The sequence below is a fragment of the Phalaenopsis equestris genome, unplaced genomic scaffold (assembly GCF_001263595.1).
Source record: "Phalaenopsis equestris unplaced genomic scaffold, ASM126359v1 Scaffold232294, whole genome shotgun sequence".
Lineage (NCBI taxonomy): Eukaryota > Viridiplantae > Streptophyta > Magnoliopsida > Asparagales > Orchidaceae > Phalaenopsis > Phalaenopsis equestris.
The window spans coordinates 37,235-58,245 of record NW_018250262.1 but is presented as its reverse complement, the minus strand read 5'-3'; the positions used below and the strand labels follow the sequence as shown (position 1 = coordinate 58,245).

General features: G+C 37.5%; 1 protein-coding gene across 1 annotated transcript in view; it reads left to right on the top strand.

The window, feature by feature from the left end:
- The window catches only part of LOC110038237 (phototropin-1A), a 73,295-nt gene that overhangs the window by 34,640 nt on the left and 17,644 nt on the right, over positions 1-21,011 (top strand). Inside the window, exons 17-18 of the mRNA XM_020743006.1 lie at positions 1,103-1,206; positions 1,649-1,698. Of these exons, the coding sequence (XP_020598665.1) occupies positions 1,103-1,206; positions 1,649-1,698 (154 nt within the window). The remainder of the gene's footprint in view (positions 1-1,102; positions 1,207-1,648; positions 1,699-21,011) is intronic.

The following is a 21,011-nucleotide window of genomic DNA, read 5'->3' as shown; positions in this document are numbered from 1 at the left end:
CCCTAATTAGGAATAAGGAAATAGGAAAGAAATTAAACAAAGAAACCAAAATAATGTACAAGTTGGATCGAGATTGGTTCCCGTGCGAGATGACATCCCGCAATCTTGCTGTAAATGCGGGATCTTGCGTCCGCATTCCTGAGGTAACGCATCCCGCGTCTGCACTCCTAAAGTTCGCATTTCTGTAGAAATGCATCCTGTGTCATGGTGTTTCTACCATCGTTTCTGAACTCATTAAATTGTTCTTTCTTAATACATCTATTTAATATGGATGAACATGTGCTAACTAAATATATAGTTTGTCTATATGTTGTGTAATCATGACAGACTTCATTTATCAAATAGAAAAAAACTATCCCCCTCCCTCAAAGCACCTATAATTTCTGATGCAAACATATTTGTGCAAGTCATCTTGTGAAAATCCATGGAAATTGAATAGAAGATATGATAGAATATGAAGTTGGTATTGCAGAGCTCCTTTCGGCTAAGAAGATTTAACCATTGGCCCGTTTCTTTGAAGAACTGGAGTTCCTAATTGTTTGCATTTGTTACGGACATACTGGATGATGACATATTCAACTTAAATAACTATGTGTACGCAATCCTCCTTTTAGAATTTAGCTCATAAAAACGGATTGATTTTGATCAGGATTCTGAGAACACTTTGGCTCTTCCGATTTTATTCTTAATGTATGACATATAATTGTTACTAATGTGCTTATCCATACTACCTAGGGTCTGCTCTATAAAATTTTTAACTCTAGGGAACATAAACTAACGAAACATGGATCTGTCCAAGTGAAGATTATTCCAAAAAGGGGGCATATCTTTCTAGTACACTTAAGGATCAAGGGAGTTTTATTATGAAATCTGAAGTATGTTTTATCAGTAATTTGATCACAAAATTTTCCAAGTGAGTTTAAGCGTATTTTCTTGTGTTCATCTCCATACTCATTGGGGATACCATTCACGCCTGCACTCAATATCATTTTTCAACTGAATTAAATGTTGCTTCATAATGAAGTTCTTATAAACCTGTAATTCTCCTAAAATACAATGAAAGCAGCAACTATAGGTAACATTATTCTGGAACTTTTTGCAGACAAAAACACATATCTGCCTAATTACGGACTATTGCCCTGGTGGGGAGCTCTTTCTTCTACTAGACAGGCAACCTCTGAAAGTCCTCAAGGAAGATGCTGTCAGGTAGATATACTACTTTAAATTTCAAGAATGCATATTCTTAGTTCTCTGCATGAACTCTCTTAGATCTTCTTTTGAGTTTTATGCTTAGTCATTTTTATTTACTGCAAAATGAATCACATGGGGTTTGTTTGAACCTTCTATACCACTGCTACAGGTAAACTTTAGTGAGTTAATTCAGCAGCATTTTTAATATTTAGCCGAATTGGTTAAAATTTCTGAAGTTTTGCAACAAACTTTTCTTTTTGTCTATATTCATACTATCTGATTCCACAAGTTTGTGTTATGAGAAAAAAAAAAAAAACTACTTTGAATATTAGATAATTGTGTTCATGATGCTTTTATCTTTTTATGGTGATTTAACTTTTTCAACTTTAACTGTTTGTGAATGAAGTTCTTTAGTTTCTTCTGAATTTTAATAAAACAAGATTAATTATGAATACAGATTCTATGCTGCAGAAGTTGTTATAGCACTCGAGTATCTTCACTGTCAAGGTATGAAGCCAAATCCAAGGTTGGGTCTTGCAGCAATCATATTTTTTTGCTTTTCTTTCTGTATTTTATTATCTGCTGGTTGATCATGAACAACAAGAATTTAGGTTTGTTGGCACAGTTCAAATCATCAAAATAAACCGCTTTCCAATTTTTATGCATTAAGTAATATTTTCCTTAGCGAGTAATATAATGGCTTACAACATGAACTGATATTTTACAAACAGTTGAGCCTAAGAAAAAAAATTATATCGGCCATTTGTGAATGCTCCAACTCTTATATTATACGTATACATAAGACAATTGATGCACCATGACCTTCAATTGATTGTACCTATTTTGTAATTTATGTTGCATAGCTAAGGAACTATGCTTGATTTTCCTCTCTTTTAGAGTAGGAATCTTGATAAAGGGAGAAGATTTAAAATGTTTCAAAGGAGCATTGTGTCCATGTGGGGCTACTGGTATCTACTGGTTTCATCATGATGAATTCATGTCTCATTAGTCATTTGACTATCCAATCGAGTATGGTGAGGATTTTTTTTCCTCACAATTATGACACATATCATGGCCACCTGACTGGTCATCATTGAGCTTATAAAGATTACCATCTAGTTAGATTGCTCTTCTTACAATGATCGTCATGATCCCAATACCCTGTCAATTGGTTTGCCAGAGTTAAAAAAATCTATAATGGTATAAAATGTTGAATAATGTGTGACTTGAGTTTGTTTTGATGAACTTGTTGGGAGGTATAAAATGCTTTTAGATAGACCTGCAATATGAGCTTTAGGTTCAAAGCATGTCATCTATTGCTCTATATAGTGCCGTAGTTTAGCGCTTCATCCAAACCTATCTTTTACAATAATGCGACCAAGTTGCATAACTTCACAACCCTTTAGCAAGTTTATTGTTCTATGATACACTATACGAATAAGCTTCTTGATCTTGTCACACAGATTCTTCTACACTGCCTTGATTGGGTTATGTTGACTAAATTCATTTAGGCCGTTCACCTGGATGTACGTATATATTTTGATCCACATAATTGCCACCATAAAGGCCTATAATTGCACCCATGAAGTAGAGGCATTTAGAAATGAAAGCAATTGTTCAGAAAATCTATCATAACTATATCACCATGAGCTAGCAAATTTTTTGCCTCCCTTTTTGTGGGTCTTAGACTCGATCCTTACTCTACATTGCAAAAGCCGATTGTTGCACACAATTATAAGCATGTTTACCTACTGTCTTAAAGTTTTATAAGTCTAATCACTTCTCTTTAGTGTACCCAACTTGTCCTCATTGAACACTGTCCTTTGAATGATCCCTTATACACATCTTGGGCATTGGGGAACAATATGATTATTTAGGTGATTAGTACCTAATTTTGCTTAAGGGATAGAAGCGGATGTTTTCACGCCCATTCCTAATTGCAAAACTTTCCGCATCCAACTTAGAACGGCAAAATTGAACTTCCTCCATTTTTTAGTTCCAATCAATTTAGTTTCTTCAGCTTTAAAGAGTGGGATCAATCTGTTAGTGATGCAGGTGTAAAGGAACCGTGGTAGAGGCTTCTGTGATTCCTTTGTCTGGACCAAATCGAATCCAGTCTATCACCATCGCTGCCCCCGGAACAACCTCTATTGGTTGTTTGCTGCTATTCTAACCCTCTAACCAGCCCCTGCTTGGTTTCTTTCAGCCGACCAACCTCCACCTTTCTCCATTGTAGTCCGCCGCACATTCCCCTTCCTCCTACAACCATCCACCGCCTCGTCGCCTTCCTCCTACCATCCACTCACCCTACCGACAAACTCCTTTGGATAGATTTAACCATGTTTGTTTGGTTTATTGTTGTATTTTCTTGTCAAGTGTGTGTAGTTGTAACTGCATATTACCCTTTTTAGTAATAATATTAGCGTTCTCATTGTTGTTTGGGTTAACTCTGATATCATTTGGTATCAGAGCTAGCATAAGTCTAGTTTTATTCCAAGGCTCCTAGCATCCACCACTACCCAATCCTACCTCCAGTCAAAATATTTCTTTTCCACCCTCCATCATCCTTACACACCTTTTCCCACATACCCACTAACCCAACCCAAATCCCATTTAGACCGCCATTGAGGAAATTGCCAGAACCTGGTCAGGGGTTCTCCATGGAAGAGTTATGAAGAAAGCTTCGCCGAGTTCTACAATTTCTAAATGAAATTGAGGAAAGGACCCATAAAGAGGTCACCAACGAGCGTGGTAGCGCAATCCGAAGAGGAAAGAGGGAGGAATACTTCAATCCCTCTCGTAGGGATGATTCCAGTGGAGATGAAGAGAAGCCATGACACTTTGTGATACATTATCAGAGGAGGCTGAGAGATGTTAGATGATACAAAAATGAAGCGTCTATTAGAGAATACAGAGATGAAGTGCTTGTTGGATGATAGAGAGACACATGAGTGAAAGTGGACATATCAGATTTCGAGGGGAGAATGAATCCAGTTGATTTCATAAAGTGACTGCAGATAGTCAAGAAGATCTTTGAATATAAGGAGGTGCCAGATGACCAGAAAGTTAAACAGGATTCTATCAGGCTGTAATAGAGCGCCTCGTTATGGTGGTAGAACCTGACGAGGGAGACAATCGGCTATTCCGCGAGAGATGGGCGCATCTTTTCCATAGGAGGATCAAATCCTAGTTATCTAGGGCTTATGTATGTGATTCTTATATTTTAGGTTTTCAGATTTGAGATTGTGTTATGTTAGGATAAGCAGTTGGCATCCAGGTTTTCCCCTTCTAGGGCTGTTTCCAACTGTGGGTGGTGCTCCGACTTTAGCTCGTCAATGTCGTGATTTCTTTTCAAGTGCTCTCGCGGAGATATTTATCTCTGATTTTTCTATCCTCCACATTCCTCCCCTCACTGTCACCTCCATCTTTCCTCACAACCTGAACCACCGGACAACAACCCTGTTGTCGTCCTACAACTGCCGTCCACCTCCGCCTACACCTGCTGCCATCCCGTCCAGCTGTCAAGCCATCCCCCTCATTGCCGCAGTTCCACGACAACTCCCCCTTTGTCATCCTGTGGTCCCCATATTCCATATCACCATCGCTGCCCCCGGAACAACCTCTATTGGTTGTTTGCTGCTATTCTAACCCTCTAACCAGCCCCTGCTTGGTTTCTTTCAGCCGACCAACCTCCACCTTTCTCCATTGTAGTCCGCCGCACATTCCCCTTCCTCCTACAACCATCCACCGCCTCGTCGCCTTCCTCCTACCATCCACTCACCCTACCGACAAACTCCTTTGGATAGATTTAACCATGTTTGTTTGGTTTATTGTTGTATTTTCTTGTCAAGTGTGTGTAGTTGTAACTGCATATTACCCTTTTTAGTAATAATATTAGCGTTCTCATTGTTGTTTGGGTTAACTCTGATATCATTTGGTATCAGAGCTAGCATAAGTCTAGTTTTATTCCAAGGCTCCTAGCATCCACCACTACCCAATCCTACCTCCAGTCAAAAAATTTCTTTTCCACCCTCCATCACCGTTACACACCTCTTTCCACATACCCACTAACCCAACCCAAATCCCATTTAGACCGCCATTGAGGAAATTGCCAGAACCTGGTCAGGGGTTCTCCATGGAAGAGTTATGAAGAAAGCTTCGCCGAGTTCTACAATTTCTAAATGAAATTGAGGAAAGGACCCATAAAGAGGTCACCGACGAGCGTGGTAGCGCAATCCGAAGAGGAAAGAGGGAGGAATACTTCAATCCCTCTCGTAGGGATGATTCCAGTGGAGATGAAGAGAAGCCATGACACTTTGTGATACATTATCAGAGGAGGCTGAGAGATGTTAGATGATACAAAAATGAAGCGTCTATTAGAGAATACAGAGATGAAGTGCTTGTTGGATGATAGAGAGACACATGAGTGAAAGTGGACATATCAGATTTCGAGGGGAGAATGAATCCAGTTGATTTCATAAAGTGACTGCAGATAGTCAAGAAGATCTTTGAATATAAGGAGGTGCCAGATGACCAGAAAGTTAAACAGGATTCTATCAGGCTGTAATAGAGCGCCTCGTTATGGTGGTAGAACCTGACAAGGGAGAGAAATAGAGAAGGAAGAAGCATGATTACTATCTTGGAGAAGATGTGGAGAGTTCTTTCCTCACAACCTGAACCACCGGACAACAACCCTGTTGTTGTCCTACAACTGCCGTCCACCTCCGCCTACACCTGCTGCCATCCCTTCCAGCTGTCAAGCCATCCCCCTCATTGCTGCAGTTCCACGACAACTCCCCCATTGTCATCCTGTGGTCCCCCTATTCCATATCACCATCGCTGCCCCCGGAACAACCTCTATTGGTTGTTTGCTGCTATTCCAACCCTCTAACCAGCCCCTGCTTGGTTTCTTTCGGCCGACCAACCTCCATCTTTCTCCATTGTAGTCCGCTGCACATTCCCCTTCCTCCTACAACCATCCACCGCCTCGTCGCCTTCCTCCTACCATCCAGTCACCCTACCGACAAACTCCTTTGGATAGATTTAACCATGTTTGTTTGGTTTATTGTTGTATTTTCTTGTCAAGTGTGTGTAGTTGTAACTGCATATTACCCTTTTTAGTAATAATATTAGCGTTCTCATTGTTGTTTGGGTTAACTCTGATATCATTTGGTATCAGAGCTAGCATAAGTCTAGTTTTATTCCAAGGCTCCTAGCATCCACCACTACCCAATCCTACCTCCAGTCAAAATATTTCTTTTCCACCCTCCATCATCCTTACACACCTTTTCCCACATACCCACTAACCCAACCCAAATCCCATTTAGACCGCCATTGAGGAAATTGCCAGAACCTGGTCAGGGGTTCTCCATGGAAGAGTTATGAAGAAAGCTTCGCCGAGTTCTACAATTTCTAAATGAAATTGAGGAAAGGACCCATAAAGAGGTCACCAACGAGCGTGGTAGCGCAATCCGAAGAGGAAAGAGGGAGGAATACTTCAATCCCTCTCGTAGGGATGATTCCAGTGGAGATGAAGAGAAGCCATGACACTTTGTGATACATTATCAGAGGAGGCTGAGAGATGTTAGATGATACAAAAATGAAGCGTCTATTAGAGAATACAGAGATGAAGTGCTTGTTGGATGATAGAGAGACACATGAGTGAAAGTGGACATATCAGATTTCGAGGGGAGAATGAATCCAGTTGATTTCATAAAGTGACTGCAGATAGTCAAGAAGATCTTTGAATATAAGGAGGTGCCAGATGACCAGAAAGTTAAACAGGATTCTATCAGGCTGTAATAGAGCGCCTCGTTATGGTGGTAGAACCTGACGAGGGAGACAATCGGCTATTCCGCGAGAGATGGGCGCATCTTTTCCATAGGAGGATCAAATCCTAGTTATCTAGGGCTTATGTATGTGATTCTTATATTTTAGGTTTTCAGATTTGAGATTGTGTTATGTTAGGATAAGCAGTTGGCATCCAGGTTTTCCCCTTCTAGGGCTGTTTCCAACTGTGGGTGGTGCTCCGACTTTAGCTCGTCAATGTCGTGATTTCTTTTCAAGTGCTCTCGCGGAGATATTTATCTCTGATTTTTCTATCCTCCACATTCCTCCCCTCACTGTCACCTCCATCTTTCCTCACAACCTGAACCACCGGACAACAACCCTGTTGTCGTCCTACAACTGCCGTCCACCTCCGCCTACACCTGCTGCCATCCCGTCCAGCTGTCAAGCCATCCCCCTCATTGCCGCAGTTCCACGACAACTCCCCCTTTGTCATCCTGTGGTCCCCATATTCCATATCACCATCGCTGCCCCCGGAACAACCTCTATTGGTTGTTTGCTGCTATTCTAACCCTCTAACCAGCCCCTGCTTGGTTTCTTTCAGCCGACCAACCTCCACCTTTCTCCATTGTAGTCCGCCGCACATTCCCCTTCCTCCTACAACCATCCACCGCCTCGTCGCCTTCCTCCTACCATCCACTCACCCTACCGACAAACTCCTTTGGATAGATTTAACCATGTTTGTTTGGTTTATTGTTGTATTTTCTTGTCAAGTGTGTGTAGTTGTAACTGCATATTACCCTTTTTAGTAATAATATTAGCGTTCTCATTGTTGTTTGGGTTAACTCTGATATCATTTGGTATCAGAGCTAGCATAAGTCTAGTTTTATTCCAAGGCTCCTAGCATCCACCACTACCCAATCCTACCTCCAGTCAAAATATTTCTTTTCCACCCTCCATCATCCTTACACACCTTTTCCCACATACCCACTAACCCAACCCAAATCCCATTTAGACCGCCATTGAGGAAATTGCCAGAACCTGGTCAGGGGTTCTCCATGGAAGAGTTATGAAGAAAGCTTCGCCGAGTTCTACAATTTCTAAATGAAATTGAGGAAAGGACCCATAAAGAGGTCACCGACGAGCGTGGTAGCGCAATCCGAAAAGGAAAGAGGGAGGAATACTTCAATAGGGATGATTCCAGTGGAGATGAAGAGAAGCCATGACACTTTGTGATACATTATCAGAGGAGGCTGAGAGATGTTAGATGATACAAAAATGAAGCGTCTATTAGAGAATACAGAGATGAAGTGCTTGTTGGATGATAGAGAGACACATGAGTGAAAGTGGACATATCAGATTTCAAGGGGAGAATGAATCCAGTTGATTTCATAAAGTGACTGCAGATAGTCAAGAAGATCTTTGAATATAAGGAGGTGCCAGATGACCAGAAAGTTAAACAGGATTCTATCAGGCTGTAATAGAGCGCCTCGTTATGGTGGTAGAACCTGACAAGGGAGAGAAATAGAGAAGGAAGAAGCATGATTACTATCTTGGAGAAGATGTGGAGAGTTGCAACGACATTATTTAACCCCACACTACTGTTAGGATTTTTTTTTAGGCTACTACCTACAGCAGAGAGAGCTATCAGTAGAAGAGTATATCGCGGAGTTCATGCAACTTAAGCTGAAGTGTGATATAATGGATCTAGAGGAGCACATGATACTTGGGAGGTCTAAAACCCTTAATCTTTAACGTAGTTCAACTATAGCTTTACTGGGCTTTGGGTGGCATTTAGACTTTGCATTGAAGGTAGAGAGACGACAGAAGCATTTCATGCACCCATCACCATTCAGATAGCCACCCACATCTGGAGATATTAGTAGGAGCGCACCTACGAGAGTTGAGAAGACCGGTGAGGAGAATGATAGAATTGTTCAGAATGAGACGAAGCCCGAGAAGAGTAGCATTTCCAATACATTCTCAACCAAGAAATGTTTTAGATATCATGGTTTTGGACACATAATCAAGTTGTGTCCTTCACCGAGCAGGGTAAAATGGAAAAACTTAGCGACAAAGTGACCGCTAAAGAACAAGGTGAGTACTGACTTCCGCCAGATGAAATCTAGATGCTTGTAGTTTGACGGGTCCTACAGACTGAGGTTACAAGGGATCGGCAGTAGCTTCGCAACAATATATTCTATACTTGTTGCACTATGAAGGAAAATGCATGTAGTCTCAGCATCGATGAAGGGAGCAACAAGAATGCGACATCTACACATATGATTGACAAGTTTCATGACTCAGACACTCCTAGTCATACTTCCTAATAGGGTCGAGGAAGGAGAACAGAGAAAAGAATGAGCAACAATAATAAAGAAAATAATAAAGAATGAGCGACAATAAAAAATAATCAGGTCTAACATAAAATTTTATGCATAGAAAAGAAAAACATGCATGCTCGTATGAAATTATATACGTCTACACACACAAGTAAGAATATGCTAGCATAATAGAGAACAAAAAAAGTTAGCATGAAATATAAAAATCAAGACTACAGTGTAACATATAAGTCGTAAGCATGAAATCATAATTATAATCAAAAGAATATTCATAGGCAGTTTATCACATGTAATTATAACAATGTCATTTCATAAAGGTCATTTTATAGTAATGTCACTTGTTTAATGTATATGACTCAACTATTTTCATATCTTTTCATCATTGGTCGCCTCCCTGCCCCAAAGTTTATATAAAGAATCAAAAAAAGTTGGGCTTCCCCCAATATAACAGTTATTGATACCCTCTGATACCCACGATTCCCTAACCTCATGTTGCTCCCTAATCCCAACTGTTCCCATAGTTTCGTCCTTGTATAAATATCAGGAATTAGGAATACATCCCTACATAATATACTTGCAAACACTCATATAATAGTCTACCCATAACATTACTCGTGACATTTATTAAAGTATAATGATTGTAGCATACATTCATGGACATTTCATATTACATGTATGATAAAAGAAATCGACTTGCATTCATAGATTTTAAACAGATAATCGTCTACAATATACAAGTAGTCTAAATGCATGTGTCGAACAAGAAATCGTATAAAAACCTGTAGAAAATTATTTTTCTTATGCATGTGTCGAACAAGAAATCGTATAAAAACTTGTAGAAAATTATTTTTCTTAAATTAAAATAAGATTATTTTACCTGGATTGACGAAGCAGGCCTACGACGAGTGTCCACACGCTCATTTCAAGCTCCCTGCCTCGAACAACCTGAGAATTCATAAGCATCATAGAAATTCATAAAATTTAGGTTCCCATCATGATTAATGCAAAAACAAGCATTAAATGCCAAAACATATTTTAATAGGGCTTCTTGGCATAAATTCACTTCTCCTAAATACTTATTTCTCCTTTTTCTCCTTTCTATCACCACAAACCTCCTCACCAATTTTGTGCAAAACATTTTCAAAAGCTCTCAAATCAATTACGACACTTCCGACACAAAATCGGTGCCTCCGATGGCTACTAGAAATGAGAAAAGCACTAAAAATGAGGCATATGTTAAAATAGAAGGGAGAAGAAGGAAACGAAAGTCTCAAATGTCGTAAAAATAAGATTCACACTTACCAAAATCACACCAGAGCTCTAAAATCCTGAGTTACAGCTTCCCTATGCCGCCCAGTTCCTTGCTAGCTCATGCCTCTTGCATTGTAGCAAGGGTCACTGCTCCCCTGCTTTTGTCGTGCGTGAAACAAGCAGGGAAAGGGGAACGTTAGGAGAGAGAAGAAATAGGTGGAGGAGAAGAGAAATTCAAAGACCATAGAACCCGTGAGATCAAAACTAGTGAATTATAGGCGTGAGAGGTCGGTTGGCTATAGTAGCTGAGGATTAGGGATTTAATTAATTAGGATTATTAAGGTTTATTAGGTTAAATAGACGTATAACTTCTAGATTTTATATTTCCTAATCCATTCTTAATTAACACATGCTGCTGTATATGGAATTGATTAATTTTCTGTGTAGAATTTTATAAAATTATTTCAGACGAATTTCAGGTGATGAAAATTTTGAGTTATTTTTCGAATGTGCCAAACTTTACATGGTTTCTTGAAAATTGAGTGTTACAGCCGCCACCACCTCCACTTGTTGCCATCCCTTTCAGCTACCTATCATCTTGTTGCCATTCATTCCAACTACACATCTTTGTTGTTAAGCGATCCCCTTCATTAACATGGCTCCGGGATAGCCCCTCTTTGTTGTTTTGTAGTCCCACGCATTCCCCGCCGCTATTAGTGTCATTCTTGCTCCACCCCAATTAGCCGCTCCTAGTTGTTTGCCACTGTTGCAGTCCTCCAACCAGCTTGCTTATTGTAGTTCAGCTGGCCAACTTCCATCTTTCCTCATTGCAGTCCCCTACAACTTCGCCTTCCTCATCCTACAACCATTCACTGCCTCGTCACCTTCCTCCTGCTGCCCACTCGCCCAACCAAACACCATTTTTGGATACATTTAGCTGTGCTTGCTTGGTTTGCTGTTGTATTTTCTTTTCAAGTTTGTGTGGTTATAACCTCCTATTATCCTCTTAAGTAATAATATTTGTATTCCAAGTATTGTTTGGGTTAACTACGATATCAGTTGTGGTTTTAATTTATCATATCTAGATTATTATTTATGTTGGGAGACTTTATATTTATTTTTTTAGACTATTTAACAATTTTTTTGCTTTGGATTTATGCTAGGCATAGATTTATTCTCGATTTTCCTCCTTTGGAGTGCTATAATCTTGCTATTACAAGTGGTGTATCTATATGTTGTTACAATGTTGGTGGTGGACCTTTCCGTTGTTAACGTTGCTTCGATTTTCACCATTGAACATCTATTCTCTGTTGCCCTTTGCTTGAAATAGCATTTGTTGTCTATTTTTCTTTTTTCAACTTTTTGTCGAGTCACCTACTTATCATTTCCTTCATCCTACCCCATACACAATATTTATCTTGATCAATTTACACATTCTAGGAATAAAAAAATTGTGTAATTTAATATCAAAGCCAAGTCCTAACCCTAAACCTTCAAACTTTGACATTTCTAGCTCCTCAAAATAAAAAAAGAAAGTTCCTACATCCTTCATAAACCTAAACATTCGACCAACCTTACATTCATAATCATGCCCTAGCAACAATCCTAAGTGAAGAGCAAGTCAACATGATGCCAAAGAGAAACTCTTAAGTGTTCAAGAGCTTAACATGGAGAATATATAGTGAGAAAATTTTCAATTGCAATAAAGGCTCATTGATTTTGAAAAAAGGTAACATGGGGAAGTCAATCATAATAACAATGGTGACTAGTGGTGTAGATGAGATGAATTGGCTCGTAAGCCAGCTCAAACTTGTCTTGCTAACAATATTGCGAGTCAAGTTTATTGAGTGGTGAGCTCGAGCTCAAACTCATGCTCAAGCTCATATATTAAACGAGATCGAGTTTGTGCTTGGTAAAATTCGACTAGTAAGCTCGCGAGCGGGCTTGATACTTAATACAAACTTAATAGATTAAATGATAAATGCTTTTACTTTCTAATAAAAAATAATAAGCTATTGCTTCTATTTTGTAAGGTGATAAAATTTTAGAAAAGTATGAGCTTAAATCATTTAATGCACCTATAAAGTAAAATGTTAAAAAGGTTCTATTAATAAAATGAAGCTCTATGTTCTAATTCTTTTTTAACACAACTACCCAAGATAGCTATTCAGAAAAAAGTAGATCACATCATCTTCTTGAATAGTTTCCTCCTTGACTTTTCTAAAGACTAAAGCTGGTTTAGATGCCTTCTTAGTCAAGTACTGGCCATGGCTTCCTCCGATGACGTTTCAAGAAGCTTCTGCATCTAGCTCTCGAGCTTCGTAATAAAATGACAAGCCATGCTTGAGCTTATAATATGGGCTTGACACTAGCACGAGCTTGAGTTTGACACAAGCACGAGCATGAGCTTGAGTTTGAGTTGTAATCAACCTAATGTTTTTGGGCATTGGAATAATCAGAATAGTTTAAGATTGAGACAATCTTGTTCCCTTAGTTTTAATGCACATCATTAATTTAAGGAAAATATATTTTCTTGGGAGGAAGTTGTATCGCAGATGGGAAATCAATTACAAAACCAAGGTGCAGATTGCAAAATCACTTAGCAATCGACCCCAAGAAATTCTTTCTAGTAACACTGAGATCAACCCTAAAGAAAAGAATAATGAGCACGTGAAGGCAGTCAAGTTGAGGAGTGGAAGAGAGTTGGAGGAAGTGTTCCAAAAAGTTTTTGAGATGGAGAAAGAGAACATGTAACTTGAAAGATCTTCACAATTTTCTTGTTTCCTTGAAGTATTCAAGAAGCTGACGATCAACATTCTTTTTGCTGAGGCTTTGGAGTAGAGACCCAGTTATGTAAATTTCATGAAGGATATTTTTAATAAGAGAAAATATGAAGATTATGAGATGGTAGCACTTATCGAGGAGTGCAGTGCTATCATTCAGAAGAAATTTCTTTAGAAGCTTAAGGATCCTGAAAGTTTTACTATTCCATGTGCTATTGGTAAGAAATTTTATGGGAAGACTCTATGTAACTTGGGTGCCAGTATTAACCTCATGCCATTGCTCATTTTTAAGAGGTTAGGATTAGTAGAGGTGTCTCCTACAACTATAATCCTTCAACTTGTTTATCGCTCGATCACTTATCTGAGGGGAGTTATAGAGGATGTTCTTGTGAAGGTGGATAAATTTATCTTCCTAGCTGATTTCATTGTATTAGACATGGGGAAGATGAATAGATCTCCATCATATTAGGTAAACCTTTCTTAGCCATTACAAAAATATGATTGATTTGTAGAAAGGAGAGCTAATAATTAGAGAGTGATCATGATGTAACGTTTAATGTGTTAAATATATGAATCTTCCTTCTTATTATAATGGAGACGTGTGTTGCAGGATAGATCTGATTGATTGTTTGTGTAGTAACCACTTTCGGGAAAGTTGTGAAGTTAAATCATTTTAGCAAGATTTGAGTGAGGTTGATTCTACAGACTTTATTGAAGAATCAGCTCTACTGGTTCAAGATAACTAGAGAATTATTAGGGAGAGGTTTGAGATACTTGATACTATTGAAAATTATAAACCTCTTGCTCATTTCATAGAGGAAACCTCTGAATTTGAGATGGTGCTTCCTAAATTTATGAAGTATGCTTATTTGAGGAAGTCATTTACAGTGCCGTCAATCATATCCTTATAGCTGAGTAGCTTACAAGAGGAAAAATTGATGAGTATTCCGAGGAGCTTTAAGAAAGCTTTTAGATGGACCTTAGCAAACATAAAAAAGATTAGTCTTTTGTTATGTATGCATAGGATCTTATGGAGGAAAATCATAAACCCTGGGCAGATCCTCAAAGGAGCTTAGACCCTATTATAAAAGCTGTCAAGAAGGAGATTTGGAGGTGACTTGATCCAGGTATTTTCTCCCATTTCAGATAGTGCCTGGGTTAGCCCGATCCGTTGTGCTTTTAAGAAAGTGGGAGTGACTGTACTAGTAAATGAACAAAATAAATTTATTCCCACTAGATATGTCATTGGGTGACGTATATGTATTGATTACAACAAATTAAACTCAGCCACCAAGAAAAATCATTTTTTTTTACCCTTTTTAGACCGGATGTTGGATAGACTAGTTGACCAACCATATTTCAATTTTTTGTATGGGTATTCAGGGTACCATCTGATTTCTATTGCTTATGAGGACCAGGATAGGACCACATTCACGAGTCCTTATGAGACTTTTACTTTTAGAAGAAGGCTCTTTAGGTTATGCAATGTATCTGCAACGTTTCAGTTTTGTATGATGTTGATCTTCTGTGACCTGAATGAGAAGGGAATAAAATTATTCATTGACGATTTTTTAGTGTTTGGCCCTTTGTTTGATTCCTGTTTAAATCATCTGGCCAAGATATTGAGACGTTGTGAAGAAACCAATTTTATTCTCAATTAGAAAAATTGTCAATTTATGGTTTCCGAAAGAATTGTATGAAAAATTTCTGATAGAGTTATGGAGGTAGATTCAACCGAAATTCAGGTGATTGAAAAACTTTCGACACCCACCTTAGTGAGGAAAGTTAGAATTTTCCCGGAATATGCTCGATTTTATCGGTGGTACATTAAGGATTTCTCTAAAATCGCTCAATCTTTATATGTCCTATTTGATTTTGACCAGGATTACCTAACTGCCTTTAACACTTTGAAGAAAAAGTTAACCACTGCTCCATTCATTGTTTCACCTGATTGGGGAAGCCCATTCAAATTATTATATGATGCGAGTGACTATGCTATCGGGGCAGTTTTATGACAAAGACGCGACATAATGTTTCTGGCTATTTAATATGCTAGTAAAACCTTTAATGAAGCTCAGACTAACTATACCACTACTGAAAAGTCAAATATTTAATGAAGCTTAAACTAATTATACCACTATTGAAAAATAGCTTTTGGCTATAGTATATGTGCTCGATAAATTCAGGTCGTTTTTTGATTGGTACCAAATTTATTGTTCATATCGATCGTTTCACAATTCAATATCTGATGTAAAAAAAGACGCCAAACCAAGATTGATCAGATGAGTCTTGTTGCTACAAGAGTTTGATATCGAAGTTGTGAATAGAAAATGTACTAAGAATCAAATAGCGGATCATTTATTGAGCCTTAATCAGGGGAATTCATGTGTATTTAATGAAGATATTAATGAAAATTTTCTTGATGAACAACTGTTTGCTGTTACTGATCGAAACACTGTGGTATGCTAACTTAGTAAACTACATAGTCAGTGATATTTTACCCTATGATTTGGCATAATATTAGCGAAAGAAATTTGTTCATGATCTTCAATACTATTTTTGGGATGACCCATAACTTTACTGGAACTGTAAAGACTAGGTAATTAAAAGGTGTTTAATTATTGAAGAGACTCAGGTTGTTATTAGAAAATGTCACGATTCTGAATTTTGGAGACATTTTGGGCCGTATAAAATTGCTACTAAGATATTACATTCTAGATTTTATTAGTTTGCTCTATTTAAGGATGTAAATGAATATATAAAGTCTTGTGACAGATGCCAGCGAGTAGGTAATACTTTCAAAAGAGATAAAATGCCCTTGAATTTTACCTTGACGATTGAAATTTTTTATGTCTGAAATGCTTTGATGGGTTAGAGATGTGATTTATTGGAATAAAGTCATTTCTAACCAAGCTTCTTTATACACTCAGGAAAGAATAAAAAAGACTTCTGTAGGACTAAAGTCATTTCTAACCAAGCTTCATTACAAGGAAGAACCACCAGTAATTGTTAATTTTGAGTGTAATTGTGATAATTTATATTTACTTTTGTAGGACTTTAACTTTTAAATTGCTTGACACATTAGAGTTAATCTGTAGGACTATTTCAAAAACCAAACTTTCAGGCTAGGACTAAAATCAATAGGCAAGAACTTTCCTAATAAGTTTTACCTCGTTTCATGTGAGATCGACATTACGAACTCTAAAATATGATATTACTGATACGACACGTGCACTTGCGTTAGCCCCTGGTGTGCTGTAGCATCTCGAAGCAGTATCAGAGTACACCATGAGTTTGAAGAACTGATGTTGAATGATGAGTTGGACCAAAAGGCGAATGTGATAGTTTGATAACTTGGAGGTTTGAGATCTTGTATTGATAATATGGTGTAGTTATAACCCTAATGAACCTTGTAGGATGTACAAATTTTAGCTCTAAAAGTGGAGAAGCAACATGGTAGCCTCGTACCTACTCCATTAAAATAGGGTTTGGCCACACTGACATTGAATCTAGACTTACCTATTATTAGGAGAAGCCAACACGAGGAAAAATGATTGATAGAGCTAAGCAACACCAAGATATTCTTAGATAATAAGTGTTTCAAGTGTCATGAATATAGACATATTTCATCCAATTGCTCAAGCATGAGAGTAATCTTTTTACAAAATAGGGTGCAATAGAAGGAGCAAATAGTAGAGGATCTGGAGATGAGGACAACAAAGAAGACTATCAACCATCCTCAGATGCTTGTGATTTTATAAGTTTTTCATTCTAAACCCAAGAGGAAGCAACATGACTTAAGAAACATATTTAATACTTGTTGCGTATTGAAGGCGATGTTGGGATCCTCATTACAGACAAACACATTTGTTAGAATGTGGTGCATATATAGATGGCGAAAAATTGAGCCTTACTACCCATAAGCGTTCTTAGCATTATTTGGTGATTTAGTTAAAGATGGGGAATGAGATCAGTGTGGAAAAGTGATGTCTGATGAGTTCTCCATTGCTGAGAAGCTACAAGATCAATTGTGGTGTGACATCATGCTAATGGATGCATGTCACATTCTATTGGGTTAACCATGATATTATGACAGATGTACAATTCATAATGACCAAAAAAACACATACTCCTTTATAAATGACGAATACATCATTGTACTATTGCTCTTGGGGTTGATAATGATGAGCACTTGTGAAGGGATAATGATGAGTACTCTAACATAGATGTGAGCTATATAAAACCTAGTACCACATTTCTATAGGTTATGAGAGAGGCTAGTGACATTGACCTTCATGATATTGGAAAGTAGCGAGACGAATGCGTTGATACCTAAGATACTGCGACCCATATTGAATGAGTTTTAGGATGTCTAACTGACAACTTGTTACCCGTATTACCACACATACAGGAGATTCATGGTATTATAAACTTTATCCTAAGATCAGTGCTTCCAAATCAAAAAGCCTATCAGATGGGACCAATAGAGTATGACGAGTTGCAGAAACATGTTGGGTTTTTTATGGCTCAGAGACTATTTCATGGGAGTATCAGTCCGTCCATGTGTTGTATTGGCTTTGATTGTGCCCAAGAAGGATGAGCCATGCCACATCTGCATCCTTAAAAGAGTAGTGAACCAGATCACTATCAAGCATTGATTCTCCATTTTGAGATTTGATGATTTTTTTATGAGTTACATGGAGCTAACATTTTTTCGAAGTTAGATTTGTGTAGAGGGTACCACCATATTTGAATGAGGCTTGAGGATGATTAGAAGATCACTTTCAAGAAGTTGGATGAATTGCATGAGTGCATTATCATCCCTTTTGTTTTGTTCAATGCATTGAGCAATTTTATAAGGCTTATAAACTAAATTTTTCAAAACTTTACAAAAAAAAATTCATATTTTTGTATTTTGACATTGCTCTACTGTATAATCATTCAGTTGAAGTGCATTTGCAGTAACTGCTATAGTTTTTTAAAATTTTTAAGACAGAGCTATGGACATCCAAAGTCCAATTTTTGAACCCTAGAAATATTTCCTTGGGTATATTGTTTCAAAGGTTAACGTTGAAATCTATCCAATTAAGAGGAGGCTGTTGTGACTGATCCAAGCCATTAAAAATTACTCAAGTATGTCGGTTCCATGGGTTAACTTCGTTTTTACAAGAGGTTTATAAAAAAAAAAGAAAAAAAAAATCTATTGCAGCATTATTCATAGAGCTCTTCAAGTCAGACATGCTTTTATGTCAAATGAAGTTCATACGAGCTTTGATGTTTTTAAAAAAACATATTACTCGGGCTCCTATTCTAGCTCACCCAGATTTTGAATCATTATTTGAAGTGGAGTGTGACACCTCCAATGCCGGGATTGGAGCCGTGCCAACTTAAGGAGGGCATCTCTTTATCTTGTTTAGTAAGAAAATAAACGATTCCCGACAAACGTATTTCACTTACAATAAAGACCTCTATGCCATTGTTATTGTGAGATTATATTGATCATAAGGCATTGGCGTTCTTGAATAGTCATAGCAAACTAAAAGGTAGACATCTCTTTGCTGGAGTTTTTGTTTTCATTTTATTTCATACTCAATCATAAAATAAGAAATTAGAACAAAGTAGGTGACGTGTTGAACTGTCCCCACCTATTGATCACTACTATGTAGTCAATGGTAATTGGCTTTAAGGTATTAAGGAATGCATATGCCGCTGATGAGGATTTTCTTATTATTATGGTTTATTGTCAAGAGAGGCCGTACAAAGCAATTTTATATATCAGATGACTTTGTTTTATCTGAATAAACTGTGCATTCTTAAGCGTTCAATCAGAGAAAACATTTTGTACGAGTGCCACAATGGAGGGATGTCAAGATATTTTGGGAAGGATAAGTATCTTTCCTTAGTGAAAGAAAACATTTAATGACCTAGGTTCATATAGGATGTGAAGAGTCAATTCAATAGTGTAGGTTATATCACTTAACTTAGTACTGACGGCATAGTACGAGTTTATACACTCATCTTCCTGTTTCAGAATCATTTTGGTTGGATGTGAGTATGGGTTTTGTTGTGTGTCTTCCACAGACTTAATTGAACAATGATTTAGTTAAGGTGTCGGTGGGACGTTTCTCCAAAATGACATGTTTCATAGCTTTTCACAAGATGATGAATGTTTTACATGATGTAGATTTATTTTTCAGGGAGATTGTCCATCTTCATGAAGTATTTTTGATTATCATGTCAGACAAGCACGTGAAAGTTCTGTCAATTTTTTAGAGGGACATTATGAGATAAGTTGGTTGCAAAACTCCAGTTCATTTCAGCAGTATACTCATCGATAGATGAACAAATATGCGGTGAATCGTAATTTGAAAATTCTCAATTATTTTGAGGAAAAAAAAAACTATTAGACAATGTAATTTGGTTAATCCTTAATTTGAGTTTGTTTACAATTGTTCCACAAGTCTATCCACATGTCATAGTTCCTTTAAGATTGTATATGTGCGAAATTCTCTCACACTATTATAATTTGTGCTGATACTTATAGGTACTAAGTTTAATAATGATGCAGAGTTTAGAGTCAAAGATATTCAACTTCTACATGACTAGGTAAAAATAAAAATTGACTAGTAGAACACAAAGTATCAAAAGTAGGCTAACAATATCAAGAAAGTTGTGGTCTTCAAGGAAGGTGACTTGGCATGAATTAGATTAAAGAAGAAGAGATTTCTTGTGGGTTCATTTGGAAACTCATGCCTAAAGCTAATAATCTATTTGGGATTGTTAAGAAGATCAGTGGAAGTAGATTGATTTGCTAAGTGATTATAATATCTTAGCTACCTTCAAAATCACTGATCTGTTGCCTTATTGTGAGAGTCTAGATGTTTCTAATGAATGTAATGCCTCTCCTACCCTGGAAGATGCCGCAAGTGTTTTTGCGCTTGTTTCAGATGCAAAACTTTTTGCATTTGTTTGAGACTTGCGCACAAGGACCGAACCAACCTTCCTACATTTCTTCTCCCTGTTATTTCAGTTTTTCCAGCTTACAAGTGGTGGACTAATCCATTAGGGTTTTAATTTACATATCTCGATTATTATTATGGTTTATTGCTTGAAAACTATTATTTATTTTGTTGTTGACTGGTTTAGAAATTTTTTTAGCTATGGATTTATGATACTCTTATATGTGGTATATCTTATCTTATTTGAGTGTAGACGGACTCTTCCGAAATTGGCGCCACACCTATTCTCTCTGCCAGAAATCGATGCCCTGCTTTCTTTCATACAAGTCAATAGTTAGTCTATTTTTCTTTGGTCGTCTGTTTGCTAAGTCATGCCTAAACTCTTTAATATTATTTTAAAAACTAAAAAGATGCCTGAGGAGTGGAGGAAGAGTATTTTGGTCCCCATTTTTAAGAATAAAGGAGATGCACAAGAGTGTGCAAATTATAGAGGAATTAAGTTGATGTGTCATACTTTAAAATTATGGGAGAGGGTAATTGAACATAGGTTAAGACGCATAAAAAAAATTTCTCATAATCAATTTGGGTTTATGTCAGGCAGGTCTACTATGGAAGCTATACATTTATTGAGAGGTTTGATGGAGAAGTTCAGAGATGATAAGGAGAATCTACATTTGATTTTTATTGATTTAGAAAAA